Source organism: Monomorium pharaonis, chromosome 6, assembly GCF_013373865.1.
Source record: "Monomorium pharaonis isolate MP-MQ-018 chromosome 6, ASM1337386v2, whole genome shotgun sequence".
Classification (NCBI taxonomy): domain Eukaryota; kingdom Metazoa; phylum Arthropoda; class Insecta; order Hymenoptera; family Formicidae; genus Monomorium; species Monomorium pharaonis.
In genome coordinates, this window is record NC_050472.1 from 5,367,281 (window position 1) to 5,387,022 (window position 19,742).

The window sequence follows — 19,742 nt, forward strand, 5'->3', positions numbered from 1 at the left end:
ATTTATCACTACAAATAATTATAAAAATATTAAACATTTTTAATCTATACTTTTTTATACTACGCATTATAATACTTAAATTAATTAAATTAATTCAATCAATCATTCTTTTAATTTTTCTAATAAATCTAATCAATTTTTTGTTAAAACAAAAACTTAATGAGAAAATTTTCTTAGTTGGACACTTTCCATAAAATTTCTTTTATATTTATCAAGAACTTTTTTTTATATAATAAATCTTGTAACAGTCGATTCTATTGTTACGCTTAAAGCTTACACGCGTATTTAAGACATACTCGGATCTATCTAAATCTTGCTTTCCAATCCTAGAATTATAGTTTAGTTGTACTAAATAAATAATATAGAAAAGGGCAATGACATCATCTTGTGAGATATCTTGAAGGCATATCAAGTAATAAGGAGGCGGGCAGACTGGCTAACAGGAACAGGAACGATGGAAAGACTCATCTGACCACATTCTCATTCCTTTCACCAAAGATAAAGTCAGAAAGTTTGGAGAAAGAATATCTGGCCAGATGGATTTGTAAAGGAAATGAAATCACAAATTGAGTGCGATTATATCCGCATGGGGTGAACCAGTCAACGGGATTGTACATGGAATAATAATGCACATCTCAATACGATGTTACATAAGATTATATTTTGCAACTTTCTTCTCTGCGGTGTTCTTTTAGTGGGCTGGACCCATTAAAACGTGACAAAATGTTCGTTCGTGGTAATGATACATCGATATCTTCTTTTGTTCTTCTGTTTCTTTTTCAGCTTCCAAATTTCTCCTCTGATCGATCGATCAGTTTAATCGTGTTTGCCATCAATTTCGAACAGTCTCTCAAATATATACTGATCGAAAGAAGCGCGTATACGTAAAACGCGTTGTCACAAAATCTACACTACTCACGATGGCGAACTAATAAATCTTCCTTTCACGCGTTCACACACTCTTTTTTTCTCTTTCTCTCTCACATACTTTCATATTCAACACACGTATACTCCACTTTCCTATTCAACCTCTCGTCGTCTTTTCGTGACCATATAAAAAAAGCGCTCGATGTTGGTTAGTGTAAATGGAAAATGAAAACAGGATTAATACAATTCCTCCCGGCCATCGCGAACGGGAGCGCGGCAAACATTGTGCAAAGTAACAATCTGCAATTGCGATATTGATTAGGTCACATCATTAACCGTCTCCTCATTTCCATATGCACGTACTTTTTTTCGTAACATTTGTAACAACGCGAATAATATACCGATTTTATTGAGACATTTCGAAAAAAATCTAATCCAATAAAAAACTGTTGTATCCGAATTAATGTCTCCTTAATCTTAAAAAAGATAAAATCCCATGGAATTATCGCACCACAGATCATGAAAATATTACATACAATAAATTAAATTATTCATTACTGTTAATATATTTAACATTCAATTTTTAATTCGAGTTTTAATATGCATTTAATGCAACAAGCAATCTCGTTATCCTGCACAACGTCCCTTCGCTATAAATGTAAATACACACTACGCGTACATGTACATGTACGCATATATATGTGTATATATACATACATATTTAAATGAAATTATAAACTAATATTTTGTTTTATTTTTAATACGTTTCAATAATTAATGATAATAATAATAATAATAATAATAATAATAATAATAATAATAATATTAAAACTAATTCGTACTTTTACGATATAATTACATACATATAACGAAATGTTCGCAATGTCTATTCATTTGTTATATTCTTTACACGCTCATATATAAGTATACATATATATGTGCATGTGTGTGGGATGTATATAATGTATACATACGTATATTTATGATGCGAGCTTACATTTGTATAATTATTTCTTGTAAAGTATTTACAATTGCAGAAGGGTATGATCATTATTTTGTGTAGGCACTATGGCTTTGGACGTACACCAAGTTGTACATTAGGGTACATCCTTTGAGGGACTTGCAAATTTTTCCATTATATCCTTGAGATCTCGAGGAACAAGAAGAAGTGTCTCTAAATATGAAACCTCGCTCGATAAAACAATTCCAGCACTGCGTTTACTCGACAATATTCAAATGTTCACACCGGCAAGAAAATCTCTTTAAAAAAGAATCCCGTGATCAAGTCCAGAATATAGTGTCTTAAATCTCAGGATCTTAGACGATATGATTGTTGCGAATTGGGATTAAACGCGCATTTAAATATGACAATATAGTTTAAGATCTTTCACTCATTTTTCGCCACTCTGTATATATGTATGTTTTAACTTTATCTGACGTGCGTCCCCGTGACACTAATAAAAAGCTAATCAGCGTTTTTTACTTCTCCTATAAATCGGCTAGAAACACAATTTGTAAAACGACTACTTATCGTGTTTCACATTTCCCATCTATAAATAACGAGGAATAAAATAATGTTTTTAAAATGAAAAACGGACGTTTATTTATCTTGATTTGCCATTTCTCGACCGGTCAGAGTTACAAAAGTACTGCGAAATAAGATTACCATACTGTCGAACGATTCATTAACAAGGCAATATGTATCCATTAAAAAACATACATCGTCCGCGAGGGGGAGGATTCTACTGTTGCATATAATGTGGGAAATCATCCGAGTCCCAATAATATACGCACACAGTCGCATTTCGCACGCGCACGCAAAGTGATCCTCACATTCTCGTTTTTTCCATCTTTCTCTCACCGTCAAACAAAACTTCGTACCAGAAAGAATTCGATGACTTCAACCATCTCATTCATTCATTTTGCAATTGGACAACTACGAAGAGCAATTAGATCGTTGTCCGACACGAGTACAGTCTGTCCTCTCTCTGAATTCCCACATACACTTTTTCTTCTATCTCTTAGTTCAATTTACAATATTATTACAGATTGCACGAAAAAGCGCCTTCGCCTTTCAATCCTTCTCTTTTTCTTTCCTTACACACATACGCAGGCGCACACACATACAAATACACAAACACACTAATACACACAACGCGTACATTCTTTTATCTTTTCAACCCTCTCCTGCCTCTTTGTTTTTGCAATCCATTCCGCAAACGTGATCATCGCAAATCGTATATCAAGCCGGAAACACCTATTTTAAAAATATTGTGATATGTTTGTCCTGTGTCTCGCGGTTCTCAGTTATTTCGCATTCAGAGTTTCTGATCCACAATAAAAAATTAAAATACAACCACGAGATATTCCGAGATGAAACGTGCGTGCAAAAAAAAGGTTAAAATTTTCTGATGCAGGTAATATCAATAACATTCCTTATAATTTTATCTGTGACGAACAATAATAAATTGACAAGTATAATATTATTCTACAAAAAAATATAAGGCATTCTGCAATTTGCATAATCTGTCTTTGATTTCTGCAGTATAAAATTTATGAAATTGCACCTAAGCGTGCCTCAATTATCTCACGTTTATCATTCTTTTAACTCCCTTTGTACTTACTTTTGTAAGTACAAAAAGTGTGGAAAATACTCCAGATAGAAAATTGCGTGTTTGAGGAAACATGTATGAGAAACAATAAATAAAGAAAAAGATTTTTGCATGCTCGCGATTTCTCACGAAGATCGACGCGCGGAACGAAACTGCTAACCATCCACCACTGCGTAACGCGAAGGCGCATTGTAAAACTGACGAGACGATTCCGTTCATTTGAGGAGCAGCCCAAAACGACACGAATGCTCGTGCAATATAAGCGATATTCCTAGAATTTAAAATCGAAGAGATCCGAAAGACCCTCCTCGGTGCCTAACGAGAACGAGTAGTCGTTTTCGGAGAGAGGCGGCTCCAAAGTTAATAGTTCTCCAAAATCGAGAGTACTCAGATCTGCAACAAAAGTAAGAATAACGATAACGAATAGTAATGACAGTGGTAAAGTAAATGAATAACAAATGTGTTGTAATATCAAATGTAGCGTCATTTACGTTACAACGCTCGCAACAATTATTTAAGAATACACACACACACACACACACACACACACACACACACACACACACACACACACACACACACATTCTTAAATAATTGTTTGCGACAGTTGTAATGTAATGTAAATGATGCTGCATTTGATATTGCAACACATTTGTTATCGTTTATATACATAAAGATAATATATATACAAAGATTCTTCAATATTTAAGTAAATCATATATCATAGGATTCTTAATTATATTAAAAAATAAATGTCAACTAATGCAGAATATATATTTTAAATTTTCTTGTAACGCACAAGCACTTTATTTTGTTTAAAAAGTTTGCAGTTACAAAGCATTAAAGGGATAATTAATGCATATTGTTAGTTTCTAGAATTACATATTAAAGGCAGCTTGTCAAATATGCTTGTAAGCTTCTATTAAATAAGTTTCGAAAGTAACAATGCGGTTGTTTCCATAATATCATTTAGTTACGTAAGAAAATTGCTGTTTGTGGAATCTAAGTAAAGAAATGCTGCAAAATTCGGGTCGATCACATTGATTTCCAAATTATGTATACGTTTTCCTCCAAGAATTTTAAGAAACATTTATAACAAAAAGATTTTTTTATAGAAAATCACGCTTCCATACTTCACGTAACAATATTAATGTGGTAACATCATGTAAAACATAATCGTGGCCAATAGTTAGTATAAATGAATGACGTACCTTCGCACGACACGAGCTTTGCTGTTTGAAACCGTTACCTAACTAGAACTCTGCCTGTGATGTGATTTTGATAATTTTAACACACAAGTCACAGCCAGAGCTCCATCAGGGTACGGCCATCGTCCATTGGTGAAAAGGCAGTGAAGTATTCAAAAGAAAGGTATAAAATATTACTGAATTACATGGAAATATATAACTTCCACTACCTTTCTTTTGAATAACACTTGTCCACAAGTGATTATTAAATTGTAACATGCAACACACGTTCTTTTTAAGTAAAAAAAAAATGATGCAATAATATAACAATTGCACAGGATAATTATTTCGTAACATGTTTCGCAAAAACTTTTGACATGAAAAGATCCGTCGAATAAATCGGATTGTTTTTAGTAATATAAAAACAAAAAAAAAGTTTAAACATGTTTTATTTTAAAAAAAGAAATACAACTATACATATACACAGGATAAAGCATTAAACTAAATAAAGCATTAGAAATTTTGCGCAAGTAAGCTACAAGAATTAAATAAAAAGAGAATGTAAAATATGCAACAAAATATACAGTACAACGATGTATATTCATTAAAATATGAACAGAAGTATTTAAATACGAAATTATAAATACGAAGAACGAGAAATCACATTTTTCCTTGTACTATATGTTGCAATAAAATATATTAGAAATTCCCTTGTTACACAATTATCGTGCGTAATAAGAATATATATAATTTAAGCTATTTGTTCCAAATTTCTTTTGTAGATAAGTTATGACAGTTCATTAAAAACTACACCTATTTTTTAATCAATAAATTAAGAAGAGTTTTTGATATTTTATCAATTTGTATTATTAAAATTACATAGAATAATACGTATAATATTAATTTATTTGTATGCATAGTACAAAGAAAAATATTAAAAAAATAAATTTTTACTTTATTTTTGACATCATAATTTAATGTAATTGCAATAAGAAAATAGAATTCTTAATATCACAGATATTATAAGAGAATGTATTATCACATAATTGAATACTGATATCTCTTTCAACATTTAATTTTATAAGTACAAAAATCTTAAATAAAAAAGAATAAAATGTTATATTTACACAATACATTATTAGGTTTAACAAAAAAAAATTGATTAATGTATTCGATAACAAAAAAATGTTACAAAAAACAATTTCTAATTTTCTATTTTTCCAATACATTTGTTTTATATTTTAATTTGTTATAATTTAATCAGTCTTAGCATATTCAAACATGCACTTCAATTTACAGTTTAATAACATGATTCATAAAGTTACATAATCTGTGAGAATGTTCATCATTTTTTAAACTTTCGATTCCCATGTTGAATTCCCAGATATAAATTCTAAAATGGGACAAACAGCTGACCCCCAAAAAATTCTTTAGAGATAATAGCATATTAAAATTTTTTATATTAATATAGAATTTTTAAAACTATAATTATAATATCAAAACTTGTTCTTGTACTCTTCATTTATGAGGTAAACAGATTGCCCCGCTTAGGAATCGAAAAGTTAAAATATAAATTTACGAAAAGAATACATAATTTATAAAATTAAAAAGTAACAAACAGTTTCCTCGTGTAAACAATATAGAATACATAATACTCTGCAAATTACTCTGCAAATTACTTTGCAAAAATATGGACAAAGCAAACTGGGATATCTATAAATCTAATAAAAAACTTGAAAATTAAATGTTTTTTTCTAATTTTTTTCAAAATTAATTTTTATTTCCGCATTAGTATAAGATGGAAGAAAGCTTTTTAAAAAAGAGAGAGAAAGAGAAAGAGAGAGAGAGAGAGAGAGAGAGAAAGAGACAGAAAGCCAACTAAACTAATAAGCATTATTTCCTTCAAATCTTACCTGGGCTGATTTGGTCCTCTGTTTGGAGTTGGAATTTGCCACCGCCCATTGGTCCATAATCATCGGATTCGCATAAGAAGGCATCCTTCATGCTCGATAGACTGGTAACTGCAGTTATTATAGGAGTACTCAAACGAGTATTTATGAAACTCTCGTCAGCGGTAGGTACTGGATCGATTCGCACGTCGCTTTCTCGATTAACCAACAATTCAGGAGGCAAACAAGATATATCGGATTCTTTTGATTGAGGCACAGATTGCGTTGTCACGTACCCGGCATAGGGTAACGTTTTGACTGTAGGTTCATCAGGACACAGAAATACATCTATCTCTCCATGTTCCGACTTCATGTGCATTTGAAGCTAAAAAAATATCGATACAATTGAAATATAAAACGCTATAATATAATAGTAAATATCTTTCTTGAACGTCAGAGAATACAAGATAATACTTTTGTCTTATGAGAGAGAAATCTGAATGCAATAATATGTATAAAATAATAGCAAACTTTATTGATATTTTACCTTTTGTTGACCGTTGTTATCGATCGGATGTGGGACATGGAGGGAGGATTCCCTCGGGGCTTTCACAGCCATAATAACTTGGTCTTTGTACATTGAGACTGAACGTAAATCATGATACGTCACATAAGCGTATTGTCTGTCTGCGTTGGTAAATTCACGGAGGTTCTTAGCGGCACCGTGAATCAACTGATCCAGGGTATTCTCTTTAGCCTCCAAATCCGCGACCTCCCTTTTGAGATTGGCGATGTCATTCCGATTGTTCGGTAACTGACCGCCCCTGTAACAAGCAATTAAGGTCACGAGTGTAATCTCCCAATTATACCGATATAAACTGTAAGATATATGTAATATATTAGCAGATAACGTACTTCCACTGGATATTGTTTTTGCTTTTCTTCTCTAAGATACCGATGCCCTCTAAAACATTAGTGATGTCGTATATACGACGTTTTTGTACCTCCAGCTTCTCCGACGCTATATTCAAGTCCACCACGCCGTCCTGACTACTCTCGACCAAGTGAATGAACTTCTTCGTGAGTAAGCTCAAAGACGTGTCGTACCGTGTCCTCTCTACAGTTTTACCTGCAATGTAACAAACGATTCCCTTCTTGGATGACACACGGGGGGGAAAACAGGGAAAAGAGTCATAAAGTGAAAAAAACATTTACTTTTGGTAGGTGTGTGACCAGCTAGAGAATTCGAGCCGGATCTTCTACGTTTACCCCGGGGTGCTTTGAAGGCGGACTGGCTGGGACCAGTTGTCCCCACCTCCAAGTTCAGTCTTCTTTTTACCGCTTGAACTGATATCTGCCAAGATAGAGAACCAAGTCGCAACTTCGGTTAGTCAATATCAAGACATTTGGCTATTAAGTATAAAATAGAAACAACAATCTAATGTAAACTATGTTTTACATGTTATCAATGAATCATACAATAATCTATGAAACACTAGAGATTCAGATTTTATCGCAAATAATGAACATTACATTCCTTTTTTTACATTTTTCTTTTATTAATACTAAAATCATGTTACCACATATTTACAATCTTATAACTTTTTCTGTATCATGTTATTTTATTTATAATAATTTAAGTGCTTGCACATATGTAAACAATTTCCATATAATCTTGAAATGTATTGTGTCTAATCAATACTGTTGATTTAACTCTTTGAATACTTGTAACAAATGGATCTTGCATATACAAAATCTATCTGCCCGACACTTAATTTTTCCTTTATTACTTTGATTTACTGTTAAGGCTACATGTTTGCATGTCTGTAGCATTAAAAGGGTTAATGTCTTTGTGTATATCACTAATATACATTGAGATTACCATAAGATCCATAGAAATTTTACTTTGAGATCAATTTTTAACATCGTCATCTTACCTCAGCTCTTGGTGGTGGTTGCGCAGGTTTCCTCGTCATCTGATAACAAGGCGTCTGCCCATACTGGTGATCCTGCAGATGAGGGCTTGGCGTCTCCTCCGCCACTTTTGGAGGTTGGATCTCGTCTAGAGAACCGTCATCCAGGAACTCGGCCTTCACTGCAGAAAGACATCACCCACGTGAGTTAAGTTCGAGAGTGCGCTTAACGACAAGTGCGACAAAATAACGCATATGCGAGACTCAATGGATTATCATCTCCGCGGGAGCTACTCACACAGCTTCGTCTCCACCATGTCCGGGGTAACCGGCCTGGCCGGATCCTCCAGGATCACTTGTCTCCTCACCCGAGGCATCCTGGCGATACGGTCGTGCCTGAAACGATATCCGAAACACACACACATATACAATTGGAACCATACATTCCATCAACTGTCAAATCACGCACGCTAATTGCCTCCTAATTAAACGATCACGCGCAATTAAACAATTCACAAAGGTCCACGGTATAGGCTAGGGGTTAAGGAAGATTTGAGCGCGGGGCCGACACGCCGGCACGGCACGCACCCTCGACCGCGCCAAGTGCAACAGATTGACGCGACCGGGCCAGCATTCGGGCGACTCACGAAACCACGAGAAAGAGAGAGTGTACGTGTGGAAGTGAAACGCGCGCGAGCTAATCCCCCCGTGCGGCGAGGTGAGACCCCCGCCGATAACGAACACGGACCTGTCTTCGAGCACGCTCTGCATTTTCGGCCGTTAACCGCCGTTAACCGCTGCCGCCGCTGCTGCTGCTAGCCGCGCGCGCCCGTACCTCGTCGCGCGTAACACGTGCGGCGAGTGTCATTTTTAAATACCAAGGTTTTTGGGTGGGAACAGGGGAAGGAGGTGGGAGGGGAGGACGCGCCACCGTGTCGACGGCGGTGGCGGCGACGACGGATGGGCGACCTGCTATCCCCGCGCATCATCGGGCGCAGTAACGGAAATAATAGGAGGGCGACGCGAGCACCACGATATTAGCATCTCTCGTTCTCGTTCTGTCTCTCTCTCTCTCTCTCTCTCTTCGTTTCCCTCTCGCTCTCCCCACATCCCGCCCGGCTTTGGCGGAAGGCGCGATCGGATTGCGCGGCGGCGCCGCGCTTTAGGTCGGACGCGCACGAGATTCGCGAGCGAGCGAACGAAACGAAACCCACAATGAAATGAAAGTGGCCGGGGCGCGCGCGCGCACGCACGCGAAGTCTCGCGGAAGAAGTTGAAGAGAACTCGATTCCCGCCCGTCACGTTCCGAGGAGAAACGGCGAGAAAGAAAAAACCGGGTGACGCGAATTAAATTCGAAATACGCGTGAAACTTGAAAGGCGAAGGGAAGATTCCAATAAAATAGAACTGGAGAAGCTAATAGATCGAATGGAACTGAACTTGAAGAAAGCTTCTGCTTACTACGTGGATATCGAATTTCGCGAACGAAAGAAGAAAATAAAGGAATATATAGAAATATAATAAACAGTACAGACAAAGAGACGAAACGAAAGAAATTTAATTTCCCAATTGGGTCTAAGGTTTTAAAGAGAATATTGAAAGTGTTAAAAAAAAAGCAAATCTTTTATGTAAAATTTAATTATTTTATAAATAATTCTCAACAAAAAGGTTAAACTTGAAGAAATCGATCAATGTTTGTAAATATTAAATTTCGAGAATTTGAGAAAAGCTGAGACGAAAAAAATTTAACTAATGCATTATTGGCCGACTTACGTGTCCTTTGAAACTAAGCAACATTTGTTTTGAAAGTTCCCAAAAATGCCTTACGAGATATTTTATCATATCTTCTTTATATCATATCAAATGGAACACCTTGTATATAAGTGATCTAGACAATATTGAGCTTTTTTTACATACATTATTGTCTTTTGGGTTTCTGAATCAGATCCTTGATAAAAATAATCAGCATGTCTCACTTGGTAAAGATTACTCATGTAAGCAAGAGAATTGAACTTGAACAAATCTGACACATCAAATAAAATTTACAAATGAAAGAAAAAAATGGAACAAAAATAAAACAATATATAGAAAGGGGGAACAATTTTTTCTCTCAATAATCGGGCATCTAAAAGCATTTAAACAGATAACAAAATAATAAAATTACATATTCTAATCTATCTGCGGCAACGAAAATTATCGAATCGAAATTATGACATCAATTACAATTCTTTTTAAATATTTTCTCGGCATTCAAAACGCCCGTACTCAGCTGATCGCTCGTTGTTATCTTTTAAAAGGCACAAGAGCAATATTGTCCTATCATTACCAAAGTACTTTGTTGATAAGTCTCAGAATATCATTAATCATCGACACTTAATCAAGATCCTTTAAATTTTCGCCAAGTGTGCAATTATAGGCAGTTTTATCTCTTAAAAAAAAAAAAAAAATAAGAAATTCGTACGACATTTTTAGAAATTTACTATAGTAATGGTTACTGATAGACTCTCGGTATGTAATTTGGAGGCTAGACACGTTCCATGTGTAGAACTTTCCCCAGGTACTTAAGAATTGACCTCGTCGTTTGTGTCAACCGAGGCGTCCACACATGACCGCCGTATTCACATCCATCAGAAGCTATAAATAAGGAGATTACGTTCTCGAAAGTCATTTCTCGCACAAGTATACCTGTGCGTCGATATAAACAACGCTACGGTATGAACGGCGTCGCCGGTAGATCTCGCGATGTTTGCCCACGCAAGTTGGAACGTAACGCGATAAAAACAGCACGTGATTTTAATGTCAAGATTATTACCGGCTGCTTCACTTGGTGAATCAATACATGTATAATTCAGCATAAGTCTTAAGATATTCGTCTGTCCGCATCTGCACCGTGAAAAACGGACCGCGGCTCTTTAGGTATCAAGTACAAATGCATTTGTTTCTGTTCTACAACGATGATTCTCAAGTCACATTTCCAGCAAATTCAACCAGCATATTCGTAGAAAGTAAACAACTTTGTGTTAAATTTAACACATTTGTTCCAAATGGATCCATCCAAATTTTTGTTTAACGTCAAATAAATATGTATTAAAAAGCAACAACATATTACGTAAAAAATTAATACAAAAAATATAAAAATTGTAAATTGTGAAAGCGTATTTTATCGATAAAATTAATATTCAAAGCAACACGTGCATTTTATTCATTTGCCTTTGATGTCTTTATATGTTAAATTTATTGTTTTTTTACGTTATTTTTCTTTTTCCTAAATTGTGTTACTTTAATATTAAAAAATGTTAAACATGTCAATTTGACACAGTTAGAATATTCAAATATCACATTGTGTCAAATTAACATTCGGATATCTTGAAAATTCAATACAAAAATTTTAACAAAAATCGGTTCTAACACAAATATAAAATATTCTTTTCTATAGCAGTGCAATCAGTAAAGCTATTCACATTCTCCCTCATCAATAAATCGATTGTTACCGTTACAATCAAGTAAGAAGACAGAATTCAACGAATACAGAAACTGTAAGAAATATATGAGAATCAATGTATCGTACAAATAGTTCTTCGCTTTTATAAATAATTTTGGAAGAAATAAAAAATTTATCTCAAAAATAATTAGTCCGAAGGAAACATTTCTCATATTGAAAAAAAGTACATTATTCTGTGTGATGTCGTAATATATTTCATGATTTAATTCTTACATTTAACAGATCGTCAAAAAAAGATATTAAAAAGTTAAATCCAATAAAATAAGAAGCAAATTAAAAGTAATTATATTGCGAGATGACTTGAATCGAATGAGCTAACTTAAGGGCCTCACATAGCAAACGCTTGGTATGCGCCTGAGAACGGACCCACGGTGTGCTCGGCCTGGGGAATTTTAGAAAAAAAGAGCAAGCATTCCACAGAACGAGCCGATCGTTCCGGGTGCGATTTAAAAAGACGGCGACTCGCGTCTCAAAAAATATAACCCGTCCTGCGCTCACGATTTATTCGACTCCGATTACAGAAACATTTTTGTAACATTATAAAGCAATATTATAATTCTTTTGATCTATGTTTCTCTTTGAATAGATTAATTTCGCTTGTGACGACTTCCTTCGTTATTTACATAATTTTATTATACAACAGATAAAATCAGGACTGCTAGTTCGGAAAAGAAATATCTCATACGAGGTGTCTAAAAAAAGAAATATGTTATACGAGGTGTCTGTCCTCACCCTTTATATTTTAGAATGATTCATCAGAATTATGAAAAACCATGAAATACCGTGAGATTCGATTTCTACTCTATTATTCCTCTTCAATCTTTTTGAAAGAGCCTTTCAAAATCGAATACGTATTTCACATGGTTTTTCATAATTTGAAATCATTTCCGAAATATAGATGGTGGATACAGATTTCATAGACTCAAAAAATGATGGAAAAATTTGACATGTATTACATATGTGTGCGTGTGTGTGTGTGTGTGTGTGTGTCGTTTTATTTATAGTTTATTACATACGCGATTGACCAAGATTGATACCAACTAAAATAAAAAAAATATTTAACATAATTTAATTTACCAGAGCCTGATATATCGTCTCTCTCCTCATCTTTCCGGGCCTGCATATAACGTAAAATTTGATAATATAAAGATTATGTGAAAACACTTAAAAATTATGTACCCAATAAACATCATATGAGGGACGATTCAACATTAGTACTCTCCAAATACAAACACACGTAAATCGAGAAGAAAAAATTTAGAATTGATATTATAGCGTCAATAAGAGTCAAAGCGACTCCAGTTCGAGTCTTCCGCCAAATATACAATTCGGGATCTCCCGAGGCCAATGGCGTCAAGATTTGCGCCCGGAAGGTTGGGTGCAATGCACGACGCGGAGTCATTGATTGGTCGGCATCTCGAAGCCAAAGTATCGAGTATCATACGGCATGCCGGTGCTGCGCGCTCGATGCAGCGAAAAGTATTGCAACATCGATTGAAAAGGCAACCGCTTCCTCAACACGCGACATCATCGGGCTATTTTTGACACGACGTGGGATGGGGGGACATGATCGCGACTTTTTTTCTTTCTTCCCGCCCGATCAATTGATTACTCCCGGGGATGGCCCGCCGAGAACACAGGCAACCCTGGCGAGTTGGCAGAATCGCCGACAGTGCGCCGTCATCGACGTCAATCCCGGAAATGCGTTCACGCGCGTTGCGACGGAATCGCACGAGAAAAGTCGGATTCGACCACTCACTCCGGAGGTTTAGCTAATAGCCGCCGGCAAAGCGATTTTCACGACTTCGCTCCGTATGCTCGCAGCCGGGCGCGACGTGGGCACTAACGCCGGAACCGCAGCGCGTCGAAGACAGGAAACACCGCCGCCGCCACCGTCGTGCATGTGCGGCAGCGGCGACGGCGGCGGCGGCAGACGTCCGCGAGACGTGCGCTGTGCGAGGATGCAAACGAATGCGCAATGTGTCCGATCCGAGTGTGCACGAGGCTTCAGGCGGCGCGATACCAGATGTGACGAGGCGGGGACCCTCTCTCTCTTTCTTTCCCTTTCCGATCTCCCTATCCCTTATTTTGTTCTTCCGCTCGCAGAGGTCTTAGGTCGCGAGCTCTATTGACACCGAGCTAGTCCGCCTTTAGGATAACTTCGAACAGACCTTTGATTAATTTGACTACGAACTTATTAAGTAGCGAGCAGTAAACGTAACGAGTGTACCGTCTTGTGTTAACACAGAATTATTTTTTTGTTTACATGCGAAACAAAACTGGAGAATCAACGAAATTCAATAATCAAATAAGCAATTCTGCAGATTGAATCAAATTAAATTAACCGGAGTTCGGTCAAAGTTGCGATCACCTCTATCGTCGTAGATTACCTATAATCTCGATTCAACTTATTCTTTATCTGTTTCTAATTCTTGGAAATAGAAAGATAAAAAGTTAAATAAAATTAAATCGAGATTAAAGGTAATCTGTATTGGTAGAAGTATGTATTGGTACTAATCTTTATGTTCTTTAGATTTAAAGCGACACGTGGAATTTGAGACGAAAATTTCAAGTCAAGATTTTTGGAAACTTTGTTCAAACGAGTTTTTAGCAAGTAATTTTGATTTTATAATTAGAATTTTTTTTCGATTTACTCTGTTTAGTTTGAAGAAAGTGTCGAGAAATATGTATTTTTATTGCAGCTTAAGCCAAGGTCCACTTAGTGCTACAAACGCTTTTTTTATTGGTCAATTCGTTAAATTTTTTGTTCCAACTGGTCAATAAAATGCTTTGAAGCGTTTGTAGCGCCACGTGAACCGCAGCCCTAAGGCGTAGTCTACAATGAAGATTTAAGCCTTAAGCCATAAGAAATTGACCAATCACAGTCGATTTTTCTAAAAATACCCAATTGTGATTAGTCAATTTCTTACGGCTACACCTAAGGATTCAGAAGTCTGACAATTGAAGAGTGATCCACGTATATAAAAAAAAATGTAGCTTTACGGGCCAACTAAGGAAACTTTCGAAAGGTGAGACAGAAGGACAGCACGAGAAGCTCATTTAGCGTTTTTCTCGCTGCTCTTATCAAAAGACCTGACGAGTGCCACGGGTTCTGTCCGACGTAAGCGCGCAATCAGCTGTTAACATCGATCGAAGGCCACGCGTTGCCGCCGGCAGCGTTCTCGCGCCGTCGCCGTCGCGTCGATCGCTCGAATTCTCGATTTTCCCTCTCGAAACAAGCGAGACCCGGATGAAAAAGCCGGCTATCGCGCCGCGCGATTAAGCGACCAATGGGCGGGCGAGCGTAGGGTAAGCGACGCCTCCCTATTGGCGGAGCTGTCGGTTATCGCGCGCGACTCGATTACTTTTCGCACTCGCATTTCGCGAGAATCGAGATACGAGAGGCGCGGGCATTTGAGACGAGTCGTCGGGAGGGCAACGGGCGAGCGAGCCCTCGAGCCACCTTCGCTCGTTCGACGCGAACCACTCCACGGACCGGTCGTCGCTGCTCGTCTCCCTCTTCGCGCCACCCTTGCGTCAAACCGGCATTCGAGGAACTCGACTCCGGCGCCGGTGAATAACGAGAATCGAAGTCACGACCTCGCGCTCCCCGTACGCACGCACGCACGCATACACGTGCCGGCTCGACACGGTACCGGATCGGAAAGGAAGCGAGAGAGAGATAGAGAGAAAGAGAGAGAGAGAGAGAGACACTCACACACGCGGATATGCATACACGCGAGCGCGCACCGTCGCGGTGAACTCGTTTAAAGAGCCAAGACGACACCGTCTCGTCGGTGATCGTCTAGTAGGGAGGCGCGCCAGCGGCGCGATCGCACGTTGCTCCGAGAAACGACGCTCCCCGAGGACGACGCTACTCCGAAACGAGTCGAGGAAAGGCAAACGAATCGCGCGACTCCCGGGTGCCGAAATGCCTGTATACCGTATGAAGAAACACATCTCGTTCGGTTTCGCCGACGAGGACGACGACGACGACGATCGACGCGTCGATCCCGCGCGAGAAAGAGAGACGGAAGCGGCCGGTCGGCGGCGCGCGAAGAGGTAGCGCGCCCGTTCACTCTCTCGCCGCCGTTCCCGTCCCTCTTCCTCGCCACGCTCGCTCCCGCTTTTTCTACTTACTTGGCTGCTCGCGAACGTGTGCCGCGCTGTATTTTGAGACCGGAGACCCGTGCTCTCTCCGTCTCTCTATCTATCTCTCTCTCTCTCTCTCTCTTCCGGGAGAAGATTCAGCGAGCCAGCACGCGGCGCGCGGCGCGTGTCGCAGGACGGTCGGGCATCCCCGGGTGGACAGCCTCTCGTAGGCGAGCACCACGGAGAGGCTAGACCGTGCCGGACGGAACGAGGAGCTCGAGCTGACGACGTTTACGACGTCGAAGGAACGGCCGGCAGACGGACGGAGCACGGTTGCCCCGTCGGCCCTTCCTCGTCGGCCGTACCAGCGAGATGTACCTCGGATTTATCGGCCACTCGCCCTCTCCCTCGATCTGGTTGTGATCGTCACCGCCGTCGTCGTCGTCGTCGTCGTCGTCGTCGTCGTCGTCGTTGTTGTTGCGGCTTCACATACTCTATCGCCTCTGCGAACCTGTCCCTCTTTCTCTCCCGGAGTGCGTCTCTTTTTCTCGTTTTCTCTCTCTCTTTCTCTCGAGGCCGCCCGTTTCTACGAGTGTGCTGCTGCTGCTGCTGCTGCTAGAGTACGGTGTCCATTTTCTGCGCGATCCAATGCTGCCGCCGCCGCCGCCACCGCCACGATTACGCTACGCACAGGCGGTACGACGCAGGCATGCCAGGCAAGGCAAGGCAGGCAGCAGGTAGCCAAGGGCGAGCAGGCGGCTCCCCGCGGAACGGAAGGGCGTCCCAGGAAGACACGTCGGATCGAGATGGAACGTTTTCGGCCGTTTTTCACTGTCCAGAACACGGCGTGGCGGACCTCGGAGCGAGCCCCGCCTCGGCTCGACTCGGGCCGACCAGGAGGCCGGCGAGCAACGAGAGACGAACCTTCTCTCTCTATCTCTCTCTCTCTCTATCTATCTCTCTCTTTCTGTCTGTCTCTCGTTCAATCTCGCCCTCTTTCTTTCCTCTTTCTCTACGCGCGATGTCCTCGTTGCGTCGCGCGTAACGAGACCGGCTTGCGGGTGGACCCGGGCGATCGGCCGCTCGTTCCTGCCGCGACCGAATGCCAACGAGGAGATAGACGAGGGCACACGGGGCACCGTGGCGCGCTGGCACGACTGGCCGATTCGGGCAACGAGAAGCGGAGAGACCGACGGAGTGTGTGCCGCGTGCGCCGCGCGCCGGTGCTCCGCTCGACCCCGAGAGAGGGAACGCGGGCGAACGAAGGAAAGAGAGCGAAGAGAGGACGGAGTGCGCGCCAGCAGCAGACGGAGAACCAGCCGCCGCGTGTCCGTGCGTACGTACGTACGTACGTACGTTCGTTCGTTCGTTCGTCGCAAACGCTGCGGGAGGAGGAGGAGAAGGAGAGAGAGGACAGGTGGAGGAGGGAGAGGGCCTCTCTTTCTCTCTCTCGCGCGCGCGAGGTGGTGTACTCCGCGCCACCAGCTGGGTGTCGATGTATATACGGGAGAGACCGCGACGAGGGATCGGTACCGTCGCGGCGCCGCCGCCGCCGGCGCGTGTATGTGCGTCAGCGGAGAAGCGCGGACGCGCGACAGCGTGAGAGTGTGTCGGCCGCTCGGGCGCGACGCGCATGCGCCGCGTGCCGTTAAACGTGCGTACGAGCGCGCGCGCGAGCGAGAGAGAGAGAGAGAGAGAGATATGACACTTCCACGAGTGTGTATGCGTGAGCGAGTGACGGTGGCGGACAATGTTGTGCTCGCTGCATCTCCCGCGCACTGCCGGCCAGCTTCTTCCTTCGCGGGAGATCACGAATAGGGAACGGAAGGGGGGGGGGGGGGAGGGGATATGGAGGAGTGTGGAGGATAGTAAACAAAACTTGCGTGGCGCGGGAGGCGCGAGACGTGAAGGTTAAGCGGACCGGAAGTGTCGAGGGGAGAGTGTCGCGAGATAAACAAAAACAATAATTCAATAACAAAATAACAAGAGGACGTGTTATCGATGTCCTGCTCCTCGTCGAGTTAAGGAAATCGGTGGAAGATCCGACGGGTTTCGCAATCGATAGAAATCTCTCTCTCTCTCTCTCTCTCTCTTTCTCTCTCGCTCGCTCTTTCGCTTCGAATTAGCATTCGACAGGTGACACTTTAAAGTGACGCCAGGAGCAAACACTTACCGGAAACAGTGCGGCGCAGCGGCTCCCTCGGGGAATTCTCTCCTTTCGCCGCACTCCTCGCGCGACGGCGATTCAGGCGGACGCGGAAGGCACTTCACTTCTCTTTCTTTCTTTTTTCCCCTGTCCTCGGGGACGCGCGTTTCACGCGACGACGACGGCGGCGGCAACGCGTCGACCCGCGCCGCCTTTCATAAGTGCGCGCGCTCGCGACCGTACGGCGGCGGCACCCTCGCCGTCGTAGCGTGGCAGCGTCGTCGGTCGCCCGTGTCCGTGTCGTCGGCGGCGGTAGCGGCCGTGTCCGTGTGCGTGCGTGCGTGCCGCCGGCGTACCGGCCATCTGCCGGTCGCGCGCGACAGCTGAAATACGCGCGCCAAAACCGTCGCCGCGCGCGCGCGCGCGCCGCCTCCTCTCGCTCGCCGCGTCGCGACGTCGGCGCGCCGCGATTCCTATCAGCCGGCGTATGCCACTGTATGCCACCCTTCCCCGGAACTAGGTACCGCGACACTTGTCCATCGTGAGTCGTTCGTGCGGATTCCTCTCAAAAAATAAAAATAAATAAAAAGAATAAAATAACCACCGCTCCAACGTGCGAGCGACAAAAGCGTCGACAACAACGCGACGGTTAAACGCGCGACCGCGAGCGTGCCATCGCTGCCCGTCGAGATCGTCGGGCCGGCTGTCCGTCGCCCGAATCGAGCGTCCGCTTCGTCCGGTTTACTCCCGCCAAAACTCCACCGGCGGTCGTGCTCCGCGCACCGCCGTCCCTGGGCGACCCCGATAACGCGGCGCCCGCTACCGCGAGATGACCGCGCGCGCCGCCGTGGGTCACTTGCCCGCGTTTCCGTCGACGTCGCGGCACCGGTCAACCACTTCCCGCACTCGCGCGAGCATTCCCGCGTTCCCGGAGCGCACCATTACCATACCGGTCCGCCATGCTCTCGGGGGTGTTGGCGAACAAAGTGAGCCACTGCCGTCTCCTCTCTCTCTCTCCCCTTCTCGTTTCCCTTCTTCCTCCCCCTCCCTTCCCCCCGCGTGCGTCCTTCTCGTTATCCTTTTTCTTCCCTTTCTCTTTCGCGCTGTGAAACGCCGCCGACGGGATTCCAGGTCCCTTTAATCCGGGGGCCTTACCGGGCCAGCGGGTGCCGGAGGGGGAAAGAAGACGAAGGGGCAGCGGGCAGCGTTACGCGGGCGGCACTCGCGAATTATGCAATTTACGTGACGTATTAATTTGACAACGGCCGTGCGAGAGAGAGTGCGGTACGTGCCGTACACGCACACACATACGTGCGCACGCGTGCCTTTCGACGATCCCTGCCGGACACTGATGCCCCTACGTTTCTCGCCTGGTCTTGCCCGAAACTCGCCGCAGCGCGTACAACGCGATCGTCCCTTCCTTCGCGAATGGAGGGGCATTCGGTTGCAGGGATGTAGCGGGACGCGGAAAGCGGAGCGCAGGGCCCCTCCCGAGAATGTCGTGTCGCGTCACGTCGAAAAACGAGACGAGAAAA

The 19,742-nt window shown here is 42.2% G+C and overlaps 1 protein-coding gene across 7 annotated transcripts; it reads right to left on the reverse strand.

Moving 5' to 3' along the window:
- Nucleotides 1–639: 639 nt before the first annotated feature.
- LOC105831652 (transcription factor E2F3) lies at nucleotides 640–19,697 on the reverse strand. Of its 7 annotated transcripts, none has more exons than XM_036287838.1 (8): nucleotides 18,235–19,697; nucleotides 8,767–8,864; nucleotides 8,493–8,650; nucleotides 7,771–7,909; nucleotides 7,471–7,684; nucleotides 7,103–7,379; nucleotides 6,580–6,940; nucleotides 3,751–3,872 (listed from the first exon to the last, which is right to left on the reverse strand). In XM_036287838.1, the coding sequence occupies exons 2-8, from the start codon at nucleotides 8,843–8,845 to the stop codon at nucleotides 3,751–3,753; spliced, it is 1,350 nt and encodes a 449-aa protein (XP_036143731.1). In that variant the 5' UTR covers nucleotides 8,846–8,864; nucleotides 18,235–19,697. The 7 variants fall into 7 exon arrangements, with proteins under 7 accessions (XP_012527373.2, XP_036143730.1, XP_036143731.1 ...); XM_012671920.3 differs by lacking the exon at nucleotides 18,235–19,697 and adding an exon at nucleotides 16,440–18,212; XM_012671921.3 differs by lacking the exon at nucleotides 18,235–19,697 and adding an exon at nucleotides 16,110–16,427.
- Between the last annotated feature and the right edge of the window lie 45 nt (nucleotides 19,698–19,742).

What these genes read in the sequence shown, in the direction of transcription:
- LOC105831652 (XM_036287837.1), bottom strand. Translation starts at nt 8,893, where the DNA reads ATGTGTGTGTGTTTCGGATATCGTTTCAGGCACGACCGTATCGCCAGG. An exon ending in CATGGTGGAGACGAAGCTGT is followed by an intron (nt 8,651 to 8,766) that starts GTGAGTAGCTCC and finishes GTCTTTCTGCAG; the next exon opens with TGAAGGCCGAGTTCCTGGAT. An exon ending in AGAGGACCAAATCAGCCCAG is followed by an intron (nt 3,873 to 6,579) that starts GTAAGATTTGAA and finishes CTTTTGTTGCAG; the next exon opens with ATCTGAGTACTCTCGATTTT.